This window comes from Bidens hawaiensis, unplaced genomic scaffold, assembly GCF_021521415.1.
Source record: "Bidens hawaiensis isolate Kalapana, Puna unplaced genomic scaffold, B.hawaiensis_p1.1 tig00007390_1, whole genome shotgun sequence".
NCBI classification, from domain to species: Eukaryota; Viridiplantae; Streptophyta; class Magnoliopsida; order Asterales; family Asteraceae; genus Bidens; species Bidens hawaiensis.
Window position 1 is genome coordinate 583,342 of NW_027491512.1, and position 22,091 is coordinate 605,432.

The following is a 22,091-nucleotide window of genomic DNA, read 5'->3' on the forward strand; positions in this document are numbered from 1 at the left end:
TTCCTCCTCCTCCATTACCAATCTCCCGTAGCCACCGCCGCCGCCGTCTTTTCCGACAAAGAAAATCGTCGTCTTCTCCGGCATAACCCAACCTTCCAGTACCACCGTCCAACTTCCACCCACCTCCGGTAGCCACCATCTCACCATCTCACCCTTTCCGACGACCCATCGCATCCTTCAACGTCGGTGACTGTCGTAAACTACTGTCACCAAAATCCACCACAACCGGAAACCATTACCACAATTGGCTCATTGTCTACCACTCCACTGCTGCCACTGTCTCCCACCTCCACTCATCTTCAAATCCTTGATAAACAGTCCACCCCATCTTAAAACCCATAATCTCTCGGGATCTATCGTCAAAACCACGATTAGGGTTGGTTTTGTAATTACTATAGTCTTCTGTGATTGCAATTGGGAGCTGCAGATGAAGTATTTCACTTCTCTAATTTATGTGGAAATTTACAAAAGCAGGTCCATTTATGCATCATTATTTCGTGGAAACCGTGTTCACAAGCTCCAATTTGACTATTTCCTTTTGAAATGTCAGCAATTACCTAGGGTCTACGCCTCTTTCTGGGAAAAAGAAGTAGAAATTGCTATCAATCATAGTGTATATTTGACAACTGACTACCAACCTCCGGCAACCTCCGACTCTTGGTTTCCAATTTTGATCAGAGTTGAGAGTAATAATAATAATATCCATGCCATCGGAGCAGTTAATATCATCAACGGTATGGCCGTCGGTGGACGGTGGTTGTGACGGTGGTTGATATGTGGCACCGGTGGTTTCATGAGTGGCGGCAATCGTGGCTTCAAGTTGTGACAGTGGTTGTATGATTTTGGATTTGAAGACGGGGAGTTTGGTGGGTGTGATGTTGAACGACAGTGAAGGTGTGGAGGTGATAGGTGGGGGCTGGTGGTGGCAGTAGGTGGGGACGGTGGCGGTGGTGGCTGTCTGAGATTGGTAGTGGAGGAGGAGGAGGAGGAGGAAGAAGAAGAAGAGAGAAAAATATATATTTTTAGTTTTTTTATTTATTAAAACATTTTATTAATTTAATATATAAAATGACTAATTTGCCCTCATGTGCAAGGCACATGACCTGACTTAATGAGGATTTTTAACTGGGTTAGGCGAAAAGGACAAACGCTGAAGGATTTTGAAACGTAAATGACAAAAAAATCAATTTTGAAGATCAGAAATCATGAGTGAAATTTGAATGAAAGATAAAGAAGCATTAATTTATGTAATTATGTTTAAAAACTAATAGTGATAGTGGGTAAAGGGGTATGGTTTGGCGTTTATGTTAGAAAAGTAAGTGAAGTTGTCATAGACATTAGTCAACACACGTCCCATTTCATCTTTTCTTTACCCTTTTCCATTCATTTTCTCTCCCGTCGCCGGCTTCAACAGATCTATACATACTATTACCCCAATCCACCAATTCGATTCGCAACCAAAAACCCCTAATTCCAATTCATTCAACCTAGGGTTTGCTCGATTCCCGATCTGGAGCTGTGGCTGCTGTTGTTGGATTATATGATCGTTTATCAACCAGCCTGATTGATGGTGGAAGTCGCACGGTACGAAGAACGAGCTTTGATTAATGATGATGATGATGATGATGATGGAAAAAAGCAATTGTGTATGGGCGGTGGGAAGGTGAGTGTTGTGGTTCCGCCGGTGGCACATGTGGCCGGTCCCATCTTTCTCCACGCCACCGTCTCATGCTCCCTCCACTTTCACTTTCACTTTCACTTTCATACATAATAACTACTCTTCTTTCCAAAAACTATATATATATATATGTGTGTGTGTGTGTGTTGTTTCTATTTCGCTGCCTCTGTATGTATGCATCCGTATGTGTTGAATCGGTTGTTCCGGTTACTGTTGGCTCTATATACATCAGTCTACTTATTCTTGTAAATTAATATGATTTATGCTTATGTCTGAATCTTTTTGTTACTTTATCTTATTAATCTACTTGCTGTTGTTATTGCTGGTCGGTCACTAGCTGTTTGCTTGTCACTTGTAGTTTTATTTCATTGTGAAATTTGCCAGGCTTCATTAGCCATCTCATGTCTACTTTGTGAAACCCTTCTTAATTTTTTGCATTGTGTCTTAACTGTCTGTAAATAGAAAACCAACTTTCTTCTCTGAATCATCTTTGAAGCCATATGATTGGTAATTATAATTTCAAATGCTTTCTGAAATTTTAATGTCAAAATACTTTTTTTGATTTTTTGGGACTTTGAAGTTATTTTTGTCAACCTTTTGTCAGCATAATCTGGATATATTTGCCGCCAATATGTGAACATTTACACTCACTCATTCAGTTTTTTAATCTATTTTGCTGGCTGAGTTAACAAGATCTTTAACGGGTTTTATCTGGTTCGTTTCTTGCAGGATGGTCGAAAGATCAACGTTGGTGACTGTGCTTTGTTCAAGCCATCCGACAATTCCCTTCCATTTGTTGGAAGAATCCGTAAATTAATAGTAGGGAAAGATAATAATTTAAGTCTTTGTGTGAATTGGCTTTACAGACCTGCAGACGTAAAGCTTAAAGACGGTGCTTCGCTGCAAGCAGCACCAAACGAAGTTTTCTACTCTTTTCACAAGGATGAGATACCTGCTGCATCGTTACTCCATCCGTGTAAAGTCACATTTCTTCGTAAAGGTGTTGAATTTCCTCCAGGGATATCCTCATTTGTATGCAGACGAGTGTATGATATTGAGAGCGAGTGTTTATGTTGGTTAACTGACAAAGATTATATTAACGTAAGTATAACTGCTTCATATTTTATGTTACATATCACCTTATCTTTTGAAATTATCTTGATTGTATATGTAGTCCTTTTTGACACAGGAACTACAAGAAGAAGTAGACCAGTTATTAGATAAGACGTTGATAGAAATGCATGGAGCAGTGCACACTGGAGGTCGGTCTCCAAAACCCATAAACGGTCCAAACGGGTCGGCCCAATTAAAACCTAGTTCAGATAATGTACAAAACAGTTCATCCTCTATTTCATCACATGCCAGGAGTAAGAAGAGAGATCATGGTGCTCACAATTTAGAATCTGTCAAACGTGATCGTTTATCTAAAGTAGATGATGCAGATTCTGGTCAATTTAGACCAGAACATGTTTTAAAAACCGAGATTGCTAAAATCACTGATAAAGGTGGATTGGTAGATTTTGGTGGAGTTGAAAAACTAATACAACTCATGCGTCCCGATAGTCCTGAGAAGAAACCAGACCTTGCTTGTAGACGAATGCTTGTTGATGTAATATCAAGTACTGACAGGTTCGATTGTTTAGGTCAGTTTGTTTCTTTAAGGGGCTTGTCGTTTTTAGACGAATGGCTTCAAGAAATCCACAAGTGCAAGATTGATGATAATAGTCCTAAAGGAAATGAAATATCTATTGAGGAGTTTCTTTTTTCTTTACTTCGGGCACTTGACCGGCTGCCCGTGAATCTTCATGCTTTGCAAACGTGTAATGTTGGGAAGTCTGTGAATCACTTACGCAGCCATAAAAACTCTGAAATTCAGAAGAAAGCGAGAAGTCTAGTCAGCACATGGAAGAGACGTGTAGAAGCCGAAATGAATATTATTGAAACGAAGTCTAGTACGAGTCGAGGCGGTTCTTGGCCAAACAAGTCAATGATTTCAGAAGTTTCTCATGTGGGTGGTAGTAGACGTGCAACCGGTTCTTCTGAAGTGGGTCCCAAGGGTTCTACATCGCAACCTTCTGCAATGAAAAGTCAACATCCAAAACAAAGCTCGGGTGAATGTGTCACTAAATCCCCAACATCACTCGGGTCCACAAAACTGTCCCCGTCATCAGCAACTAAAGAGGGAAGAAGTTGCAGTTCAAGTCAATCTCCAAACAATAGTCAATCTTGTTCTAGTGATCATGGGAAAACCGGGACTTCAAGTGTAAGTAAGATCTCTAGTAGTGTTTCACATAGTAAACATTCAACCAATGGTTTTCATGAATCTACAATCCCGGGATCGCCAGCTAAACACACATCAGAAAGAGTATCTGATGTGTCAAATGTAGATAATGGAAGCAACCCGAGGCTCATTGTGCGGTTGCCAAACACTATTCGAAGTCCTGTGCAAACTGCGAGTGTGGAATCACCAGGAGACTCGTCTACAATATCTGGCAAAGGCCCACTTTTGGTCCCCTCTGAGAAGCAAGACCAGAAAGCAACTGGAAAAACTGATTGTTTAAACAGTGTTCAAAGCACGAACATGGGTACAGATTTGTCTCAGGGTAAAGAGGGATTGGCTGTCTGTGATGAGGAACATGGTAAGAAAGATGCATCCTTAGGCAGTGGTTCTTATAGCTCTATAAATGCATTGGTGGAGAGCTGTGCTAAATTTTCTGAAGCTAGCGTGCCTCCATCGGTTGGCGATGTTGGTAATATTAATCTTCTTGCCAGCGTGGCTGCCAGCGTGTCACCTGCATGTTCACCTGGCAGTAACTCACCCGTACCTGAAGATTCGAGTTCTGTTAATGCTGCAAAGTTGATACAAATGGCTAATGATGGTCACAGTGAAGATAATATCAGTGTGGCTAATGGTCATGTAGGTGTGGATAATAATAATAATACACAGTTGGCGAATATGAGTATGGACTCTGAGGTAAAGCCCATCGTTCTGCTAGAAAACAGTTTAAGCCCATTACAGGAAGACAAGTGTCATGATGATAAATTGATTGAAACCACAGTGGACCCACTCGATGCAGCTGCTACTAGTGTGAAACCCGAGGCACAAACTAATGAAGAATCGGCTTCTTGGTCATCTTCTGATATGCACGCGGACGAGAAGAAATTGGTGCACAAACGGTTAACCGGCGAACCCATGTCCATCTCTCATGACACTAATTTAACACCAAAGTCTGAAGAGAATGATGATAACAAGCCTGAGCAGAGTGAAAGACAAAGTACAGAAAAAGACGAAAACACCTCTGCGGCTGAAAAGCCTAATGATGGAACCGAGCCCAATTCTGTTGAAGGTCATGCAGTAAAGTTGGACTTTGATTTGAATGAAGTTCTTCCTAGTGACGATGGGATACAAATAGAGGTTGAGAAGGCGGCTCTTCATACACTGAGCCCGCTACCTTCTAATAAAAACTGTTCTGGTTTGATTACTGTAGCTGCTGCTGCCAAAGGACCATTTTACCCTTCAGAGAGCCTTTCACGAGGTAAGCCCGAGCTGGGATGGAAAGGTTCAGCTGCCACCAGTGCATTCCGTCCAGCAGAGCCACGAAAGGTTGATGCTCTCGTGCCTGATAATAGCCGTACCAGTAAACCAGCCCGCCCTCTGTTTGACTTTGACCTGAATGTTGGATTTGAAGACGCTGGTCAACACAATGAATCATCAGGTTTGGATCTTGATTTAAACGCGTCTGAGGCGGGTCCTGAGGTTGTCCAGCTGTCAGTTAATAGACCTAGGTCATTATTTCTACCTGGTGGACCGAATTCTTCACGGGATTTTGATTTAAACGGCCCCGGCGTGGAAGAAGTTGGCGGTGAGTCGGTTTCCTTTTCAAAAAATGGTATGCAGTTTATGTCAGGTGTTCCTAATGTCAGAGTGAATAATAACATGGACATGAACTTTTCAACATGGTTTCCACCAAACAATACCTACCCAGCGATGGCAATCCCTTCTCAAAGAGTATCGAATCCCGTTACTGCCAGCTCAATAGTCAACCCTGAAATATTCAGAGGTCCTGTCTTGCCCTCATCTCCAGCAGTTGCGTTTCCTTCTAATGTACCACCGTATCAGCATCCACCATTCCCGTTCGAACCCAGTTTCTCAATACCAAATACGTTTCCTTCGGTTTCAAACGCTTACGTGGACGCTTCGTCATCTGGTGGCGGGCCCGGGCCCATTTGTTTCCCGAGTATTCCCTCGGTGGGACCTAACGGGGTGGTGTCGATGCCTTATAGACCATACTTTATGAGTCTACCTGGAGGGTCGAGCAATGTGGGTCCCGATGGGAGAAAGTGGGGCAGTCAAGGTCAAGGTTTAGATCTAAATGCGGGCCCCGGAAGCAGGTCAGATGATAAACTACCTTTTGCTTGGAGACAGTTACCTTTTGCGGGTTCTCAAGTGGTAGCCGACGAGCAGTTAAAGATATTTCAGCAAATGGCTGCAGGTAGTACTGGTGGCGGGCCGGGAAAAAGGAAAGAGCCGGATGGTGGTTGGGATGGTGGCTATAGGGTTAGTTACAAACATCCACATTGGCAGTAGGAAAAGGTGTTACTGCAACACCTGGTTAGTATTATTATTATGGTTATTTTGAAGGTTTCGGTCGGGTCGTCTGTTTATATGTTGATGCCTTTGCTGTGATTTGCAGGGACGTGGCGGATCGGATGGGACCGGACCGGACCGAACCGTGTGCTGGGTTTTGAAGAATGTTACCCTTGTGACTGAACTGGCTTGGTTGGTTGTGAGGGTTGTGTAATGAAATGAATGCATAAGGATAGGTTGGTTGAGTTGTTGCTTGATATAGTTTGAACAGAGTGTGGCCTGTGTTGATGTTTAACTTGTTTCAAATTGAAAGCATTTGCCCACCACAAACAGAACAGAACAAAACAAAACCAGGGAATTGGTTTCAACGGACATATGTAGAGTGCCAGTTCTTCTAGGTTTAGTTTATTAAATTTTCTTTTCTTTTTCCTTGTTTTATGCGAAGTTGTATTCAGTTATTCACACACCTGGCCTGGTTTTTACTGGGTTGGGTTGGGAACATGTAACTAAAGTGAACCGGTTGGCATAATCGGCCCTTTGCCTGGGCATGGTTTTTGTCAGCAAGGACCAAGGGTTGATCCGGTTACACCAGTGAAAGGGTTGGTATAATGGTCAGGCTGTCTGATGGCCAAAGGTTCTGGCTAGAGACACCACAGTATGGTTAGTTTATGGTTGTATTCATTCTTAAATACGGCTTTGTGGATCCAAAATATACCTTATTTCTTGTGATCTGATTTGTGCATGTAATGATGTAATTGGAGTGACTAGGGCTTGATTCTGATTGCAGTCATCAAGGAACCATAGGAAATGGGACTGCAATGCAAAACAAAGCTAAGGGTGTTCATGGTTTAACTGTATAAACTAACTTATTTTTATATGTTAGGTTAAGTTGTTAACTACGGTTATAGAAAACACAGCAAATAAAACAGGCTGAATTTGATTGTTGGGTGAGCGGGAATAGCCGAATTATGTTTTAAAAACTGTTATTTAACACGTATTGGATTTGGCTAAAAAATGATACAACCGGTTCACGTACAACCAGTTGAACCGGGTTGTACCGAGAGGTTTAACCGGGTTAATAGTTACCTTGTAATATTATATAAACTTAACTTCAACTCAAAAAATAATCCAAAATTATATGATTCTATAATAAAATATAATCCAAAAAGTTAATCCATAATAAAAGAATAATACTAAAGTATTCGATTTTCAAAAATAATTCAAAGGTTCACCCGTTTCGATGCTAATTGCTATGTTAAAGGTAACTTTCAAAAAATATGAGTCGTGAAATATAAAAAATCGCTTGGGCTTAGAACCGGTTTGCAGGTTTAAACCGGTAGTTTAGAAAAAACCACCAGTTCGATGTTCTAGCAAACCGCCCAAAAATACTAGACACAAAATACCGGTCTGACATGCGAAATCCTGTATTACCGGTTCAACCGGTCTGTATGAACCGGTTTTTAAAACACTGGTTTTTACTATTGTAAGTTCATATATTAATAATTTTTAGAATAACAATTGTTAAAAAAGTTGAATTGTTGGTTAGGCTACGTGTCTGGGTCGCGTACACCACTGCACTCGCTTCATCGGTTGCCGGGACCGGAAGCCGCGAACCTGCTCGCCTGGGCTAACTAGCCGCTGGCTAGTGGATTTGCATGGGGGGCGTGTGTAGGGCTGTAAACGAACCGAACGAACACGAACAAGGCCTTGTTCATGTTCGTTCGTTAAGAAATTAATGTGTTCACGAACGGTTCACGAACACTTATCGAACGAGAATTTTATGTTCGTGTTCGTTCATTAACGAAATTAATGTGTTCACGAACGGTTCATGAACACAAACGAACACAAATAAAATCAGCAGAGCCTATAGATTGAGACCAATGTATTCATCAATGTGAATAATAAAAGCCTGTAAATGAATCGAATGAACACGAATAAAGGCATGCTCGTATTCGTTCATTTAATTTTTAAAGAACATGGACACTTAATCGAACAAATATTTATGTTCATGTTCGTTTATTTGAAAAGGGATATTTGTGTTCGTTTGTTTAAAATCTAAATGAACATAACTGAACAAAGATAAACGAACATAAATGAACTTAAAAGAAAACACTTAAATGAACACAAATTAACAAATGTAAAAACCTTTAATCAGATTACCTATCTATATTATTGGCCTCATATAATCCCAACTATGGCCCATTCGCAAATATAAGGACCAACTATCGAAATGGCAAATTATAATCACAACTATGCATGTGGGTGGAAAATTAAAGGGAAGTTAACTTTCCGTTAGTTTTTGTGACATGGTGACTGAGTTGTCTCATAACCTGCTGACGGGGCTGCTGACGAGGATGCTGACGAGGCTATTAATTAAAAAAAAATTCAAATCAACCATTCCTCACACCCTTTCTAGTACACACTCCAAAACCAAATCTTTATCTTCTCATTTGATAACTTTCCCCAAATTACAAAACCCTATGAACACAACACCAACAATCAATCAATCAATTACTGAAATTAACAACTTTGAGCTACGTATGTCAAAGAGCACCGGAGTTGCAGGTTTCCCGTGACAAAATAACCACCGTAGTTATCGAATCGAACACCCCCGATGTTCTGTTCCAAGATCTAGGGTTGTATGGAGGTGGTGGTTCAATGTTGGGGCAACTAGATTTGGGTTTAAGTGCCATTGAACGGAGATCCGAGACCGGTGACAGGCGACTTCAAATTCCCGGCGGCCCAACACCACGGCACCATTTGCCGAGACCGGCGTTGGGGACGTTTTCGTCGGAGGTGAAAGATTTGGCGGGAGAATGAGGATAAGTGGCGACTAAAGGACAGCCGGCGGTGCCGCCGTCGATGATGATGTAGTCGAAGGTGCCTGGTGAATTTCATGTAAGGTGGACCTAGGGTTTGGTAATGAGTTAATAAGTTGAAATGTTAATTAATATAAACTAATTAACCATTTCAAGTTCAACATGTTTTAATCTTCAAAGTCCATGTCATTATCTAGGTGTTTTAAGAAATTTTTTTTAATTAATAGCCCCGTCAGCATCCCCGTCAGCAGGTTATGGACAACTCAGCCGCCATGTCACAAAAATTAACGGAAGGTTAACTTCCCGTTAATTTCCCACCCACGTGCGTAGTTGGGATTATATTTTGTCATTTCGATAGTTGGTCCTTATATTTGCCAATGGGCCATAGTTGGGATTATATGAGGCCAATATTCCTAATATTTAATTATGTTCTATTAATACACAAACAGACATAAATAAACAAACATAAACGAACATAAATAAACGAACGTTCATGAATATAAATGAACGAACGGAACATGTGTTCATGTTCGTTCGTTTAATTATGCGAACACAAATTTTTTGTTCATGTTCGTTCGTTTATTAAATAAACGAACATAAACGAACTTCCCGCCGAACGGTTCACGAATAGTTCCCGAACGTTCGGTTCGTTTACAGGCCTAGGCGTGTGGCTTTATTGCTTGAGCATTAAAAGAAAATATTAAACTTCCTATATTAATCAAAACTCTCCTACTTTTACTCACCGAAAACCAAAAAAATAAAAAAAAAATCCATTTCTACTCATTTTTCTTAAATACACACAATTAATAACCCAAAATACAATGAAATTCGTTTTCTTTATTTGACTCTTTGGGGAAAGACGGCCTTAGTTTTGAAGCGGAGAGGATAACAGTTAACATGTTGGTTGAACGGTTTCAAAGGCGACAAAGACTAACAAGACAATCATCTCTTCTTCGTGATCGGGTGTGTGCTAATAAAACTTTGGTACGTCACTAATTTAGCCCCGGTCCCCTTTATGGCGAACATGATTTTAGGCGTCGGTTTCGAATAAGTAAACAACTATTTACGTGTTTATCAAATGATTTATCGGATCGATATCATTTTTTCCAACAAAGAATAGATGCAAGAGGTAGACCTAGTTTCACTATGCAAAACTGTAGAACTGCTATTCGTCAATTAGCATATGGACTTTCGTCAGACGCAATTGATGAATACCTAGAAATGTCTGAAAAAGTTACACGAAACTCACTTCATTTTTTCTATCAAGGTATATATATATATACATATATGTTTAGTTATTATACTTTATACTTTTCGAGGGTTTACTTGACAATGTTATACATAAGGATTATATCGATTTACTCACAGAGATATTTTCGTAAACCAACTTTATATGATATTCAACGCATATACGAGGTGCACGAAAACATGGTTTCGCCAGAATGCTTGGTAACATCGACCGTATGCATGTTGGATGAGATATATGTCCTACGGCCTAGCGAGGTCAGTTCCACCGGGGTGATCACCCTGGTCCCACCATTATGCTTGAGGCGGTAGCCTCCCAAGATCTTTGGTTCTGGCATGTGTTTTGTGGTGTTGCTGGGTTAAATAACGACATAAATGTTATTGAACAGTCACCGATATTCGATGACATTATTGACGGGGTTGAGCCGGCTCAAGCTTTTTATGCGAACAAGGAACAATTCAAGCATGACCACTACCTGGTTGATGACATTTACAACGAACGACTGACACTTGTTCAAGCTTATGCATTTGCAATTGAAGACAAACGGAAGTACTTTATGAAGAAGCAAGAAACGACATAAAAAGATATCGAAAGGGCGTTTGGAGTTTTAAAGAAATATTTTCATTTGATTTCGAGGCCACTACGGATTTGGTCAAGGGAAAAAATAATAGATGTCGTCTACACTTGTATAATTCTACATAACATGATTTTTGAGGGCCATGGCATGGCTATATGTCAAAACTCCCAAGGTGATGCCCCATGACCCGAATCGACAAGCATCAATGAAGAAAATCTCCAAATCGTCATATATATCAAGAACTGTGAGGCCCATGGAAACCTTCATCATGAGTTGGTCGAGCATTTGTGGGTTAGACGTCCTAATGACCTTGTACTAGTGTCTGGTCAGGTGGCTTCAATAATGGCTTCAATGAGTGTTCGGTCAACATCCAGTCAGCACATCATGACAATATTATTGGATGAATTCAGTGGATGAATTTCATGACAACACACAACCTTTGGTGTACATGATAAATGGTTTATATGCCATTTCTAAGTTAGAGCATCTTCAATGATGCCCACGTGGCGTCGTTTGACGGGCCGTCTTAAAGAATCCTTTAAATTTTGGGGCTTGTGACGAGTAAAAAAATGGGCCCCCAAAATCGCATTATCGGTTGGATAATTTGACAATTTTATCAATACGGGTGCCTTTCAAAAGGCCAAAATGGACCAAAACAAAAGAAAAAATAATAATAATAATAAACAAGTTGTTAAAATGACTCATATATAACACAAATGAAAGTCTTTTCTATATAAAAGAAAAAAGAACACTTCTCGAAATTAAACTCATGACCTTTAATTTCATATAAAACGACTCTTTCTATTATTAAACTAACGAGCCATTTTTAAGGCTTTTGTTTTAAAACAAAAGTATATACAAAATATAAATATTTTTTTTAAACATTATGAGCCTCTCGGAAAAATGGGTCTAGGCCCGTCGCCTACTCACCTTCCCTTTGGGTCGAGCCTGGCTGCTTGGATTTAAAAAAAGAAGTTACACTGGAGTGGTATTAGAGGTAGACAAAACCGGTTTTAAACCCAAACCGAACCGGTTTATAAACTGAACCGGTTTGGTCAATGGCTGGTCAAAACCGGGTTGACTTAAACCGGTTCGGTTTATAAACCAGTTTAGACACAAGATAGACCGGCCTGGTCACGTCGGTTCGGTTCGGTTTATAAACCGGTTTAACCGGTTTTAGCCAGTTTTAAACCGGTTTTTTCAAACCGGTTCAGTTTTAAAACTGGTTTGGTAGATCTTAAGGGGAATCGGTCCTGAAATTGGTGGTTTGGGTCGGTTTGGGAACCGGTTTGGGTGAAACCGGTTTTAAACCCAAACCGGTTTGGTTTGGTTTGCCTAAAACCGGTCCCAAACCGGTTTTTTTGTACACCTCTAAGTGGTATCATCTTGAAAACATTAGTTTGTGATAAGTAACAGAACCGAACGATTGAGAGTAGACCCCTCTTATATTGATATATAAGATTAAATAAAGGGAAAAGTAGATGACGAGGTGACGGTTTGAAACAAGGACGGGTCCCACTGAAGGATCAATAAATGCTTTTATAGAGTTGCTTAAAATCTGATGTGACATGCCGAGTTGATAGTTTGTAACAAGAACAAGTATGTTGCACCGATGATGCTCTTATAAACCATCAACTAAGTTGGCAAACTTTGATTTTCTTACGACGGTACACTGTAATCAAACCTAGACGGGTTACAAGTTAGAAAAAACACCTGTTTGGCCATCTTTTGGTCTCTATATGACCTTCACCACCGTCATCTTCTAGTCTTCTACAACACTATTCAAGCCAAACACCATCTTAGCCCCGCCCCTCCAATAGTATTTCGGTAGTTTCTCCTTCAGTATCTGGTGACTCTGGTCCATTCAGTTTAAGTACCAGCATGCTCTTTAACTTTTTAGATGGCCAAACGGCAAACGAGCTAATGTTTGTTGTTTGAGGACAAATGAGTACAAGAACCTATCGGTGACCATAGGGTATGCGGCCTTATAACAAATAATTCATAGGTCTGACTGAGCTTGAACAACTCAAACCTGAGCTTTTATATAACCAAGTATGTTAAAAAAAATAGCTTAGTAATATATATTATGTGAGTGCTAATATATAGTTAAAACTGAACAATCAATTAATAATAACCAAACCGAGCTAAGCTCAACCCCACTTGGTTAAACTAGCCAACAAATTTTGTCGCACCAATCCATTTCATATGTCTTTAACTAATTTTGTCGCACAAATCACTCTAAAGCAATTTAGTTCAAAACAGACTACCAGAACTGAATTTAGTTCCAAAAGGGATAGGAGACAGCATAGCAGAGCCAGAAGCATAAAGCTCGTGCTAAGCTGAGTTCAAATGAGCCCGAACCTTACTTCAAGTACCAAACTTGATTATTCTCACAAGCTTAAACAATAATATGATTTATACAAATATATTAATTATTAATATAATATAACATATGATTACTCCTCAAGAACTATTATATACATAACTACGATAAAAAAAAATATAACTTGACAGACTATTAAATCATTACGTCTGACTGTCTGAGTAAAACCATTGGAACCAGTCCATCCGAATGACGAAATCATGACATCTGAGTAAACCAAACTCGGGTTAGGGTTGCTGAAGTAGTTTAGGTTACTTAAGAGTGATTTTTGAGTCCTTCAGAACAGAAGTGACAACTAGGCTGATTGGACTAAACTGTTGATGAACCATCAAATTTACTTCATATACACCATCACATGTAAAGATGTTACATGCCATTAAACATTATCCAACGTCCCAACAATCACTTTCGAAACGCGCATCACACCACCCCAATCATCAGCAGAGCCTAAACTACTTCAACAACCCTAACCCGAGTTTGTATAATACCATCTTAACCATCACAAAAACCCGTATAAAAATAAGCAACTTTCAAGAACATCATCACATTATACTCAAATTCTAAAACAAATAACCAACATTATTCTACAATAGGTTTTTACAACACCACATCAAATTCAAAACAAACATACTAATCAAGACAAACAAAAAACACAAAAAGAAACATATACCATTACAAAAGAAAAAAAAAAACTCAAACCTCAAGATTCAACCGACGAGCTACCAAGAACAAACGAAAATAATTCCCGAACAGGCGAGTACTCCACCAACCCAATATCCATGGCATAGCCATTGACCGGCAACTTCGAATCCCTCAAGACCGTAAACGCCTCCGCCATTCTATTCTTGGGCACTTCCTCGGCCACGGGACAATACGGGATCCACGCATCCGACTTATACTCGTCCCCAATTTCCACCCCTTCTCTTTTCATTGCATCACACAATTGGAAATGAAACTGAAGCAGAGACAAGGTGGGGGTCGGGGCAAGGAACAGGACATTATTATCATTCGCAAGACTCCCAATCGAGCCGAAAGACAAGGGTAAAGGATCTTGCTTTGAAGCGAAAGATTTAACAATGTTTTCAAGCTTTGATGGGTCGATAAATGGGCTTGAAAAGAGAGTGATATGTGGTCTGGATTCGATTTCAATCAAATGGGTACTGATTTGGCGACGAGCAACAACATTCCACGCTTTCAAGACTTGGTTTTCTAAAGCCGGATCGAAGTAGAGCTCAATTGCGTAGCCTTCAGACATTGTTTCAATTAGGGTACAACAAAACAAAAGATGGGTTTTGAAGGAGTTGGCTCGAATTGGGTTCGATTGAAGATGGGGTTTTAGGGTTTTGATGAAAACGAAAATGAAGGGGCGACAAGATATTGGGGGCCGATGGATTGAGACTGACGTTTGTAAATACTACCTTTATTATTACTCAATTTGCACATTTGATCCTTTAGTTATTCTCGGATTCAAAACTTCAATTGGTTCGGTTTGCTGATTACATTTTGAAACTAGTTGCGTAAACGGAACCCAAGTTATTTGAAAAAGTTTAGCCTATTTGATTTTGAAGTAAAGAATAAAATAAATGTTTTCATGTATGGCAATCTAACATATTTTAATTATAATGAGCATACATAATTAATTTAACCGATTTCATATGCTTAAATTTTTTCTTTCATAAACTCTTTAATACTTAAAGCAGATGATGTTAAGCTTTTTAAACATACCATTTTATACAACTTTTGAAACAAAAAGGTTGAATATTCAACAAGAGCCATATCAATAGGTAGACTAAAAGACATAACTTGTTTAATAAATCTTAATCTTAAAAACATTTAAGCATCACATTATTCTTGACTTTCTTGTGGGGTTTTGAACATTGTGACCCTATGGCAATATCAATGCTTTATTGCTCAACTTAAACATAACCCGTGTTTTTATTTGTTCAAAAACATCAACCTTAACTCGCACACACTTAAAGTCAAGTAATCCAAACGCGATTATTTAACCATTTGTGTATCAAGCGGGTTGAGGCTGGCATATAGCAATCAAGTTGTAAACTTGTTAATCAGACTGGTGGGTTGTAAAAAATGGGTTAACGGATCAAAGTGGGGTAGCTAGTTGGCCAGTTTCACATAAAGATTGATGAATCCAATTGCACACCAGGTTTCGGTTCAAAACCCGAACCATACTAGTCCTGGTTTAGCCTAGCCTAGCCTAGTTATTCAACGGTTTGGCCTGTTTTTCTAGCCCGAGCCGTTTCACAACTCTTTTTTCTCATTTTATGTCATTTTTTGTTTTCTTAAACATGAATAATCATACTACAACCCGAACAAGTACAGTAAAAACACAAATATTTGAAGATATTTACGTTTTTTTACCCGAAAACAATAATTTCACAGTAATGGATACGGGAGTTACATAGCAACCTAACAGTTTGATTCATTTGTGGATGAAAGGAGAGGTGTTGTTTGATCAGATGAGCCAGGTTCATCTGAAATTGGTGACTTGTTCTTCTCTTTGGCCTGCCCCCACATCACCGTATAAAATCCAGCAGCAACTATGGCGGCTCCAATCGCGCTGCAAACGGGTTTTAAACGTGTTAAATGAGTCATTATGGGTTCCGAGTTATGGGTTAAAAAGGTTGTAAATGGGTTGATGGTAGGGATGCTAAACAAGTTGTGTTCACGGATTGGCAGGACATGACTGACCCGAAAATCATGCCAAACATGTGAACCTGAACCTGAACATGACACGTATATTCGCATGTTGACTCAAACACGACCTGTTTGACCCAAAAGTTTTTATTTTGAGAGAATTTTGATTTTGGTTCCTATGGTTTCTTAAAATTATCAACTTTGATCCAATAGTTTATTTTATGCTTTTATGGTACAATAGTTTCAATTAACTATCAGTTTTAGTCCAGCCCATTAACGTCATCTACCAACCATTAGTTAATACAAATTTGAGGGGCTTTTTGTATTTTTCACAAACTTTTAATAATAAGAATTTTTGGGTTTTCTACTAAATATAAGTTTTATACTTTTTGTTATTTTTTTAGTATTGTGGCTTCTTATATTTGTTTATATATACATATCTACACACATTTCTAAATCATTTATAGTTAATAGAAGCGTAGAATTAAAATGGAACTTAAAAAATAAATATTTTGTTTATTAAAGCCTAGATACTATAACGGCTATATGAAATGTAAAAATAAAAGCATTCAAATATAAATAAATAAATATACAGTTGCATAAAAGCTCTGATTTAAAAAAAATTAAAAATTAAAAAGAATATATTTATATGTAAACAAATATAATAAACCATAATAGTTAGAAAATAACAAAAAGTATAAAACTTATATTTGGTAGAAAAAAGAAATATTCATATGAATTAAAAGTTTGTGAAAAATATAAAAAAACCCCTCAAAGTTGTATTCACTAATGGTTGGTGGATGGCGTTAGTGAGCTGGACACTAAAACTGATAGTTAATTGAAACTATTGTACCATAAAAGCTTAAAATAAACTATTGGACCAAAATTGATAATTTTAAGAAACCACAGGGACCAAAACCGAAATTCTCTCTTTTATTGTTTTTACATGTGAATACTAAAAGTCAACATTTTTACAACAAAACATACAAATTTATATAAAACAATTGCATTTTAATTATAAAATCGTATTCCAATTTCCTTTTTAGTTTAAATTTGGCGTAAGATACCCAATTAATTTAACTTATTACATAGCACACATATTAAAAAAATACATTTGTCAAACTAGACAACCCGTTTAGAAAACGGGTTGTAGGTTTGACTCGAAAGTCACCCTAACCCATTAATACCAAACGAAAACCCGTGAATTTCATGCTAGGTTTGTGTCGGGTCAGAAATTCCCCCGTACTTAAACAGGTTACATTTTTAAGTGGACAAGTTGACCTGATTAATTAAATGGGTTATTCTGGTGAAGTTGAACACAACCCATTTAATTAAGCAAGTTTCATTAACACCCAAACACGACATGTTTATTATACGTGTGTTTAAGTATTGATAATTTACCTTCCTAAGTGAAGTGAATCACCAAGAAAAGTGACACCCATGATAACTGCAATAACTATCGACAAGGGAGAGAACATGGCAACAAAAACCGGGCCTTTCTTCTCCAAGCACCATGTGATGGCAGTATTACGAAACACAACTGAAAACACTGTCTGAAAATAGAAAAAAAAAAGTCAATATACCACACCAAAATGCGCAATAAAGCTTGAAAAATGTAAGAGGGCCGTTAACGGGTCAAAACCAGTTCTGATTGAAAAGGTTACATAAAATAATTAATGTGTTAACTATGATTAGAAAAACAATAATGAAAACTTTTTAGACAATTTAAACCCGTTCAACGCATTTCCTCTATTTGAGTTTAAAAATTAAACCATATCAACACAGTTGCAAATAAATTGTTGAAGTTACACATTGCACTCAACTTTAAGGGTCCTAAATGGGTTGAGTATGTGGATTGACGGGCTGAACCCAACACAAACGAGAGAGTCTTTTAACCCGACACATGAACTCCTAAACTAAACGAATTTCACGTTTAACCCAAAAACATTATTTTATTTATTTTATTTTTTGCATATTAATACTCTAAAACTAAAAATTTATAACCAAAAAAGAAAACAAATGTATATGAAATAGTTATATTCAAATTATAAAACCTAATGTTGTTCTTTTAAAATTTGGCATAATATACCAATCAATTTAATTTATGACATAATACACAATTGTTAGAAAACAATTACAAAAATAAACGGGCTAAAAAAGGGTCAACCCGAACACGGCCTGTTTAGCCAAACATGTTTGCGGATTCGACCCAAAACTGACCCTTACCCGTTTAGACTAAACCCAAACCTGTGAATTTCGTGTTAGAAATTCACGCCCTTACTCTCAACTTACCCCAAAAACTACAGCAACCATCCCAGTTCCGGGCTGCAACACCCACGCATTTAAATCTGGTTCTAGGAATGGAGCTACAGCTATACATTGTATGGTCCCAAACAGAATGAAGAAAAACACAATGGTGCGTTGATCCGGATATTCTCTAGCTGTTGCTGACTGGATGCAAATATAATCAACAAATCAATAGCTAAAATAATAATCCACTTTTTTTTTGGCTACTTTTAAGTAATTAAGATGTTACTTGTAAAACATTCCATATAGCACCAACAATTCCACCAGCAATAAGAATCAACCCGCCAAATATCCAATCCGATGGTCGCGACAAAAGAAGCTGATTGGATGAATCTTGAGACGGGCCCGTGTTAAAAATTTCCGGGCCTTGATAGAATGTGAACAACATTGCTCCTGATATAGTTATTATGGTACCCAATAATTTTGCTAGACTGCTTGAACTTCTTATGTCGATTTTCTCCATCCTAAAGCACATATAAAAAAGTTTGAAACGTTTAGGGGGCGATTGGTTTGCATAATGTTTTTTTGGAGTGAAATGATATATGCCAATTAATTTGAAATTCGCGAGCAGGAAACAGTTAGTCTTAAAAGGGGTGGTGTAGGAGTACGCTTAGGTTCGAATTCAGCTTCTACGGCACTCCTAGCCTTTAACCCCTACCCAGCGCAAGCTACTTTTAGGGGTGTGCATAAAAGACGAAAAAATGATCCGTAACCTAAAACCAAACTTATATAACAAACCCAAACAAAAAGCGACCATTTGGTTTTATGTTTTCGTACAAATCGAATTTTTCTGTTCGGTTTTGGTTTTGTGTGTAATTAGAAACGGTAAACTGAATCGAACTGAATTTATGATTTCTTTTGAATATTGAGCAATTTATATTATTTTAATAAATATTATAACCCAAATATTTTAGGCCTCATGTATAAAAATCAATTCACTATTACTTAACAAAAAGGTTTGGGCTCAAATTCAATAATTTGAGCCAATTTTTAAAGCCCAAATAGTAAAACCAAAAAACCGAAACCAAACAAACCCAAAAACCAAATTCTTTGTTTTCAGTTGGGTTTGAGCCAAAACCGATCCATGCTCACTCGTAGTGGTTTTTTACCCAATCACGTCCAGAGTATTAATGGGTAGCATGAGTTTCTGGTAACAGGTTATCACGTGAGCAATACCTGAAGGCAACTGCAATCAAGAATGTGTTGGCAGGAGACAAGTTTGAGATGGCACTTGCCATTGTTGGAGAGCTGTAGCCAATACCTTCATAAGTAAGTACTTGATACAGACTCAGCCTACACACGTATGCAAAGTTTGTAACATATGATATTAGCGTCGATTTCTACTCATTCACTTATTTATAAATGGACCTAATCAACAAGTTAAAAAGGGACATAGAAAGTCACTCAAGTTCTATTTTTATTAGATTTATTTATGTTAAAATACAACTTGATGATCAACCAAACTCGAGCTAGCCCATATTGAACCAACCAAACCCGATGTGACCTGGGCTATCTTGACCTTTGTTTCTCAAATAAACGGTTTACCTAAAACCCAAGGATAAAAGATGGAACGCATTAAAAGGTCAAAAAGGTGTTTTGGAAATTAACCAAACCTGATCGGCCCATATTGAACCAGCCCATCTTGACCAAATGCGAAGAGTTCGTTAGAACTTAAAACTTTGTAACATTTGTAGAGGTGTCGATTTCTACTTATTTAGTTATAAACGGATCCAATCAACAAGTAATTAAAAGTCACTCAAATTCTGTTTTTAATAGATTTATATTACAAAGGTGTGTTTATCTAATTCTTTTTTTTAAAACTTTTCTCAAAGAAATCCACAAATAGATTTTTTCATAATCAAACAAATTAGATCCGGCCAGTTTGAACCAACCCAATCCGACCCCGATAGCCTTCACCTTTATTTTCAAAGAAATGGGTTGCATAGTTACATTGCAATGCTTATCCTAAAAGGCCAAGGATAAAGAATATGAAAAGAAGAACATTTTTTCAAACAAATGATCAATAGGGTGTTTAATGTTTGGTGATCAACTAAACCCGACCCAGCCCATTTTGAACCAACCCAACCCAACCCAACCCGCATCTTGACCTTTAAAAGAAAAAAAAGAGAAAGCTTATAGTTTTTTTTTCTTTAAGAAGAATTGGTCGAAAAGGTGTTTTGACAATCAACCCGGCCCGACCTGACCCATTTTGAACCAACCCGAGATCATCTAGACTTTTCTCTCTTTTTTCTTAAAAGAAAAAGAAATGGGCTGAATCTCTTACCCTAATAGGCCAAGAATAAAGAATCTGAAAAGAAGACGAAAACTAAGCGGAGGACGACCAACATTTCTGCAAAAGATTCAACCATTAAAAATTAATCCATCATCTTCAAGCAATCACATTGAAAAACCAAAACAACGATAGATTTAGTTGGCAAATCACCTGAAGAAACCGATGATGAAAGTTGGAAGCAGTAAGAAGATACCAAGAGCATCATGGTAAACAATATAAACAATACTGGACATACCATCATTCATGGCTGCTTTGACTATGGTCAACACACTCATATCCAAGCATGTGATCATCAACATAGCAATAAAGGGCATCCCCTCATTGGTCCATGTCCATGCTTCATCAGTCGTCATATTGATCATCAAAATGAAAGAAGATAATATGGAATGTTTTTTGTCAAATAAATAGGCTGGAATTCAGATTGATTTGACGCCTAGTGGCAACCTTGCAAGCAATACATTTCATATCAACTTTATTCTATTATTATAATATAGTACATTAATTAAGATGGTCATCGTTTTAATAATAAGCATCCTCACCTACTACTCAGCTCAAAGGATAAATATCATCTAAACCTTTTTTTTTTCCTCAAAACTGCTGGTAAACTACATCCTATTAAATAAATGTATCCTCAAGACCCAAAAACTCACATAAGGCAAGCCAAGCTTAACAATTAAAAGTTAAGAAATATGTATACTAAGTATAAAATTAAAAATTAAGTACATGGATGATGTAACTTTAATCCTAAGTTTCAAAAATTACCATAAACACGGATAGTCCCTGCTATGGATGGACGTTAACTTTTACTACTATAAGGGTGTCAAACGTGTCGGGTTGTAGGGTCAAAATACGCAACCCGAACCCGATACATATTATATCCGTGCCAAAGATTTGAACCCTAACTGGTGTTGGATCAACCTAAACGGTAACCATTTAACCCACATTTTTGAATGAGTCATACATGTTGACAAGTTATAAGCGAGTTATCAATAATATGGTGTGACAATGGAATATTAAGAGTGTTTTTGAGAATTAAATTAGAAATCGCAAGTGTATTTGCCACAATAAATTAAAAGACTTTTATAAAACAAAATGATATAATTTAGAGTTAGCAAAGTGATGAGTAATATTTATAGTTTTTCTTATAAATATATTGAAAAAGTTTGCAAATGGATAGTAAATTGCAAGTGTATATTAGAAAAAAATGAAGAAAATTTTTATCAAAGCCATTCTTTTTAAACACATAAATGGGTTAGCAGGAACCCGACATGTTTTTGAAACTGGCCAACTTGAACACACCCTGATTTTTAAACATATCATATAAGTCAACTCAAAATCTATATTTTTTTTTTCTATGGTATATTTTGGGTGGTAGGTGGATCGATATTATAAAAGAATAAAATTGAGAAACGTAAATATTGATTATCCCACTTTTTTTCTAATTATAAAATGAAGAAATGAATGTATTGGACCCACTTGAAAGACTCAGCCACCAACCCTATTTCAGAATAGGAATTGAAGAATAACACAACAATGATTTGATAA

General features: G+C 37.7%; 3 protein-coding genes across 3 annotated transcripts; 1 reads left to right on the forward strand and 2 right to left on the reverse strand.

Annotated features, from left to right (window-relative positions):
• The first annotated feature begins 1,567 nt into the window (after positions 1-1,567).
• LOC143635060 (uncharacterized) lies at positions 1,568-6,290 on the forward strand. Its single transcript, XM_077102965.1, has 3 exons — positions 1,568-1,663; positions 2,408-2,779; positions 2,853-6,290. Exons 1-3 carry the CDS (start codon positions 1,568-1,570, stop codon positions 6,264-6,266), a joined length of 3,882 nt encoding a protein of 1,293 aa, XP_076959080.1. The 3' UTR covers positions 6,267-6,290.
• Positions 6,291-13,912: 7,622 nt separating this feature from the next.
• On the reverse strand, positions 13,913-14,549 carry LOC143635065 (uncharacterized). Its single transcript, XM_077102969.1, has one exon. The coding sequence runs from the start codon at positions 14,544-14,546 to the stop codon at positions 13,992-13,994; it is 555 nt and encodes a 184-aa protein (XP_076959084.1). The 5' UTR covers positions 14,547-14,549; the 3' UTR covers positions 13,913-13,991.
• Positions 14,550-15,714: 1,165 nt separating this feature from the next.
• LOC143635066 (WAT1-related protein At5g40240-like) lies at positions 15,715-20,971 on the reverse strand. Its single transcript, XM_077102970.1, has 7 exons — positions 20,697-20,971; positions 20,538-20,603; positions 19,430-19,546; positions 18,483-18,717; positions 18,239-18,397; positions 17,348-17,499; positions 15,715-15,869 (listed from the first exon to the last, which is right to left on the reverse strand). The coding sequence occupies exons 1-7, from the start codon at positions 20,906-20,908 to the stop codon at positions 15,719-15,721; spliced, it is 1,092 nt and encodes a 363-aa protein (XP_076959085.1). The 5' UTR covers positions 20,909-20,971; the 3' UTR covers positions 15,715-15,718.
• Positions 20,972-22,091: the final 1,120 nt, after the last annotated feature.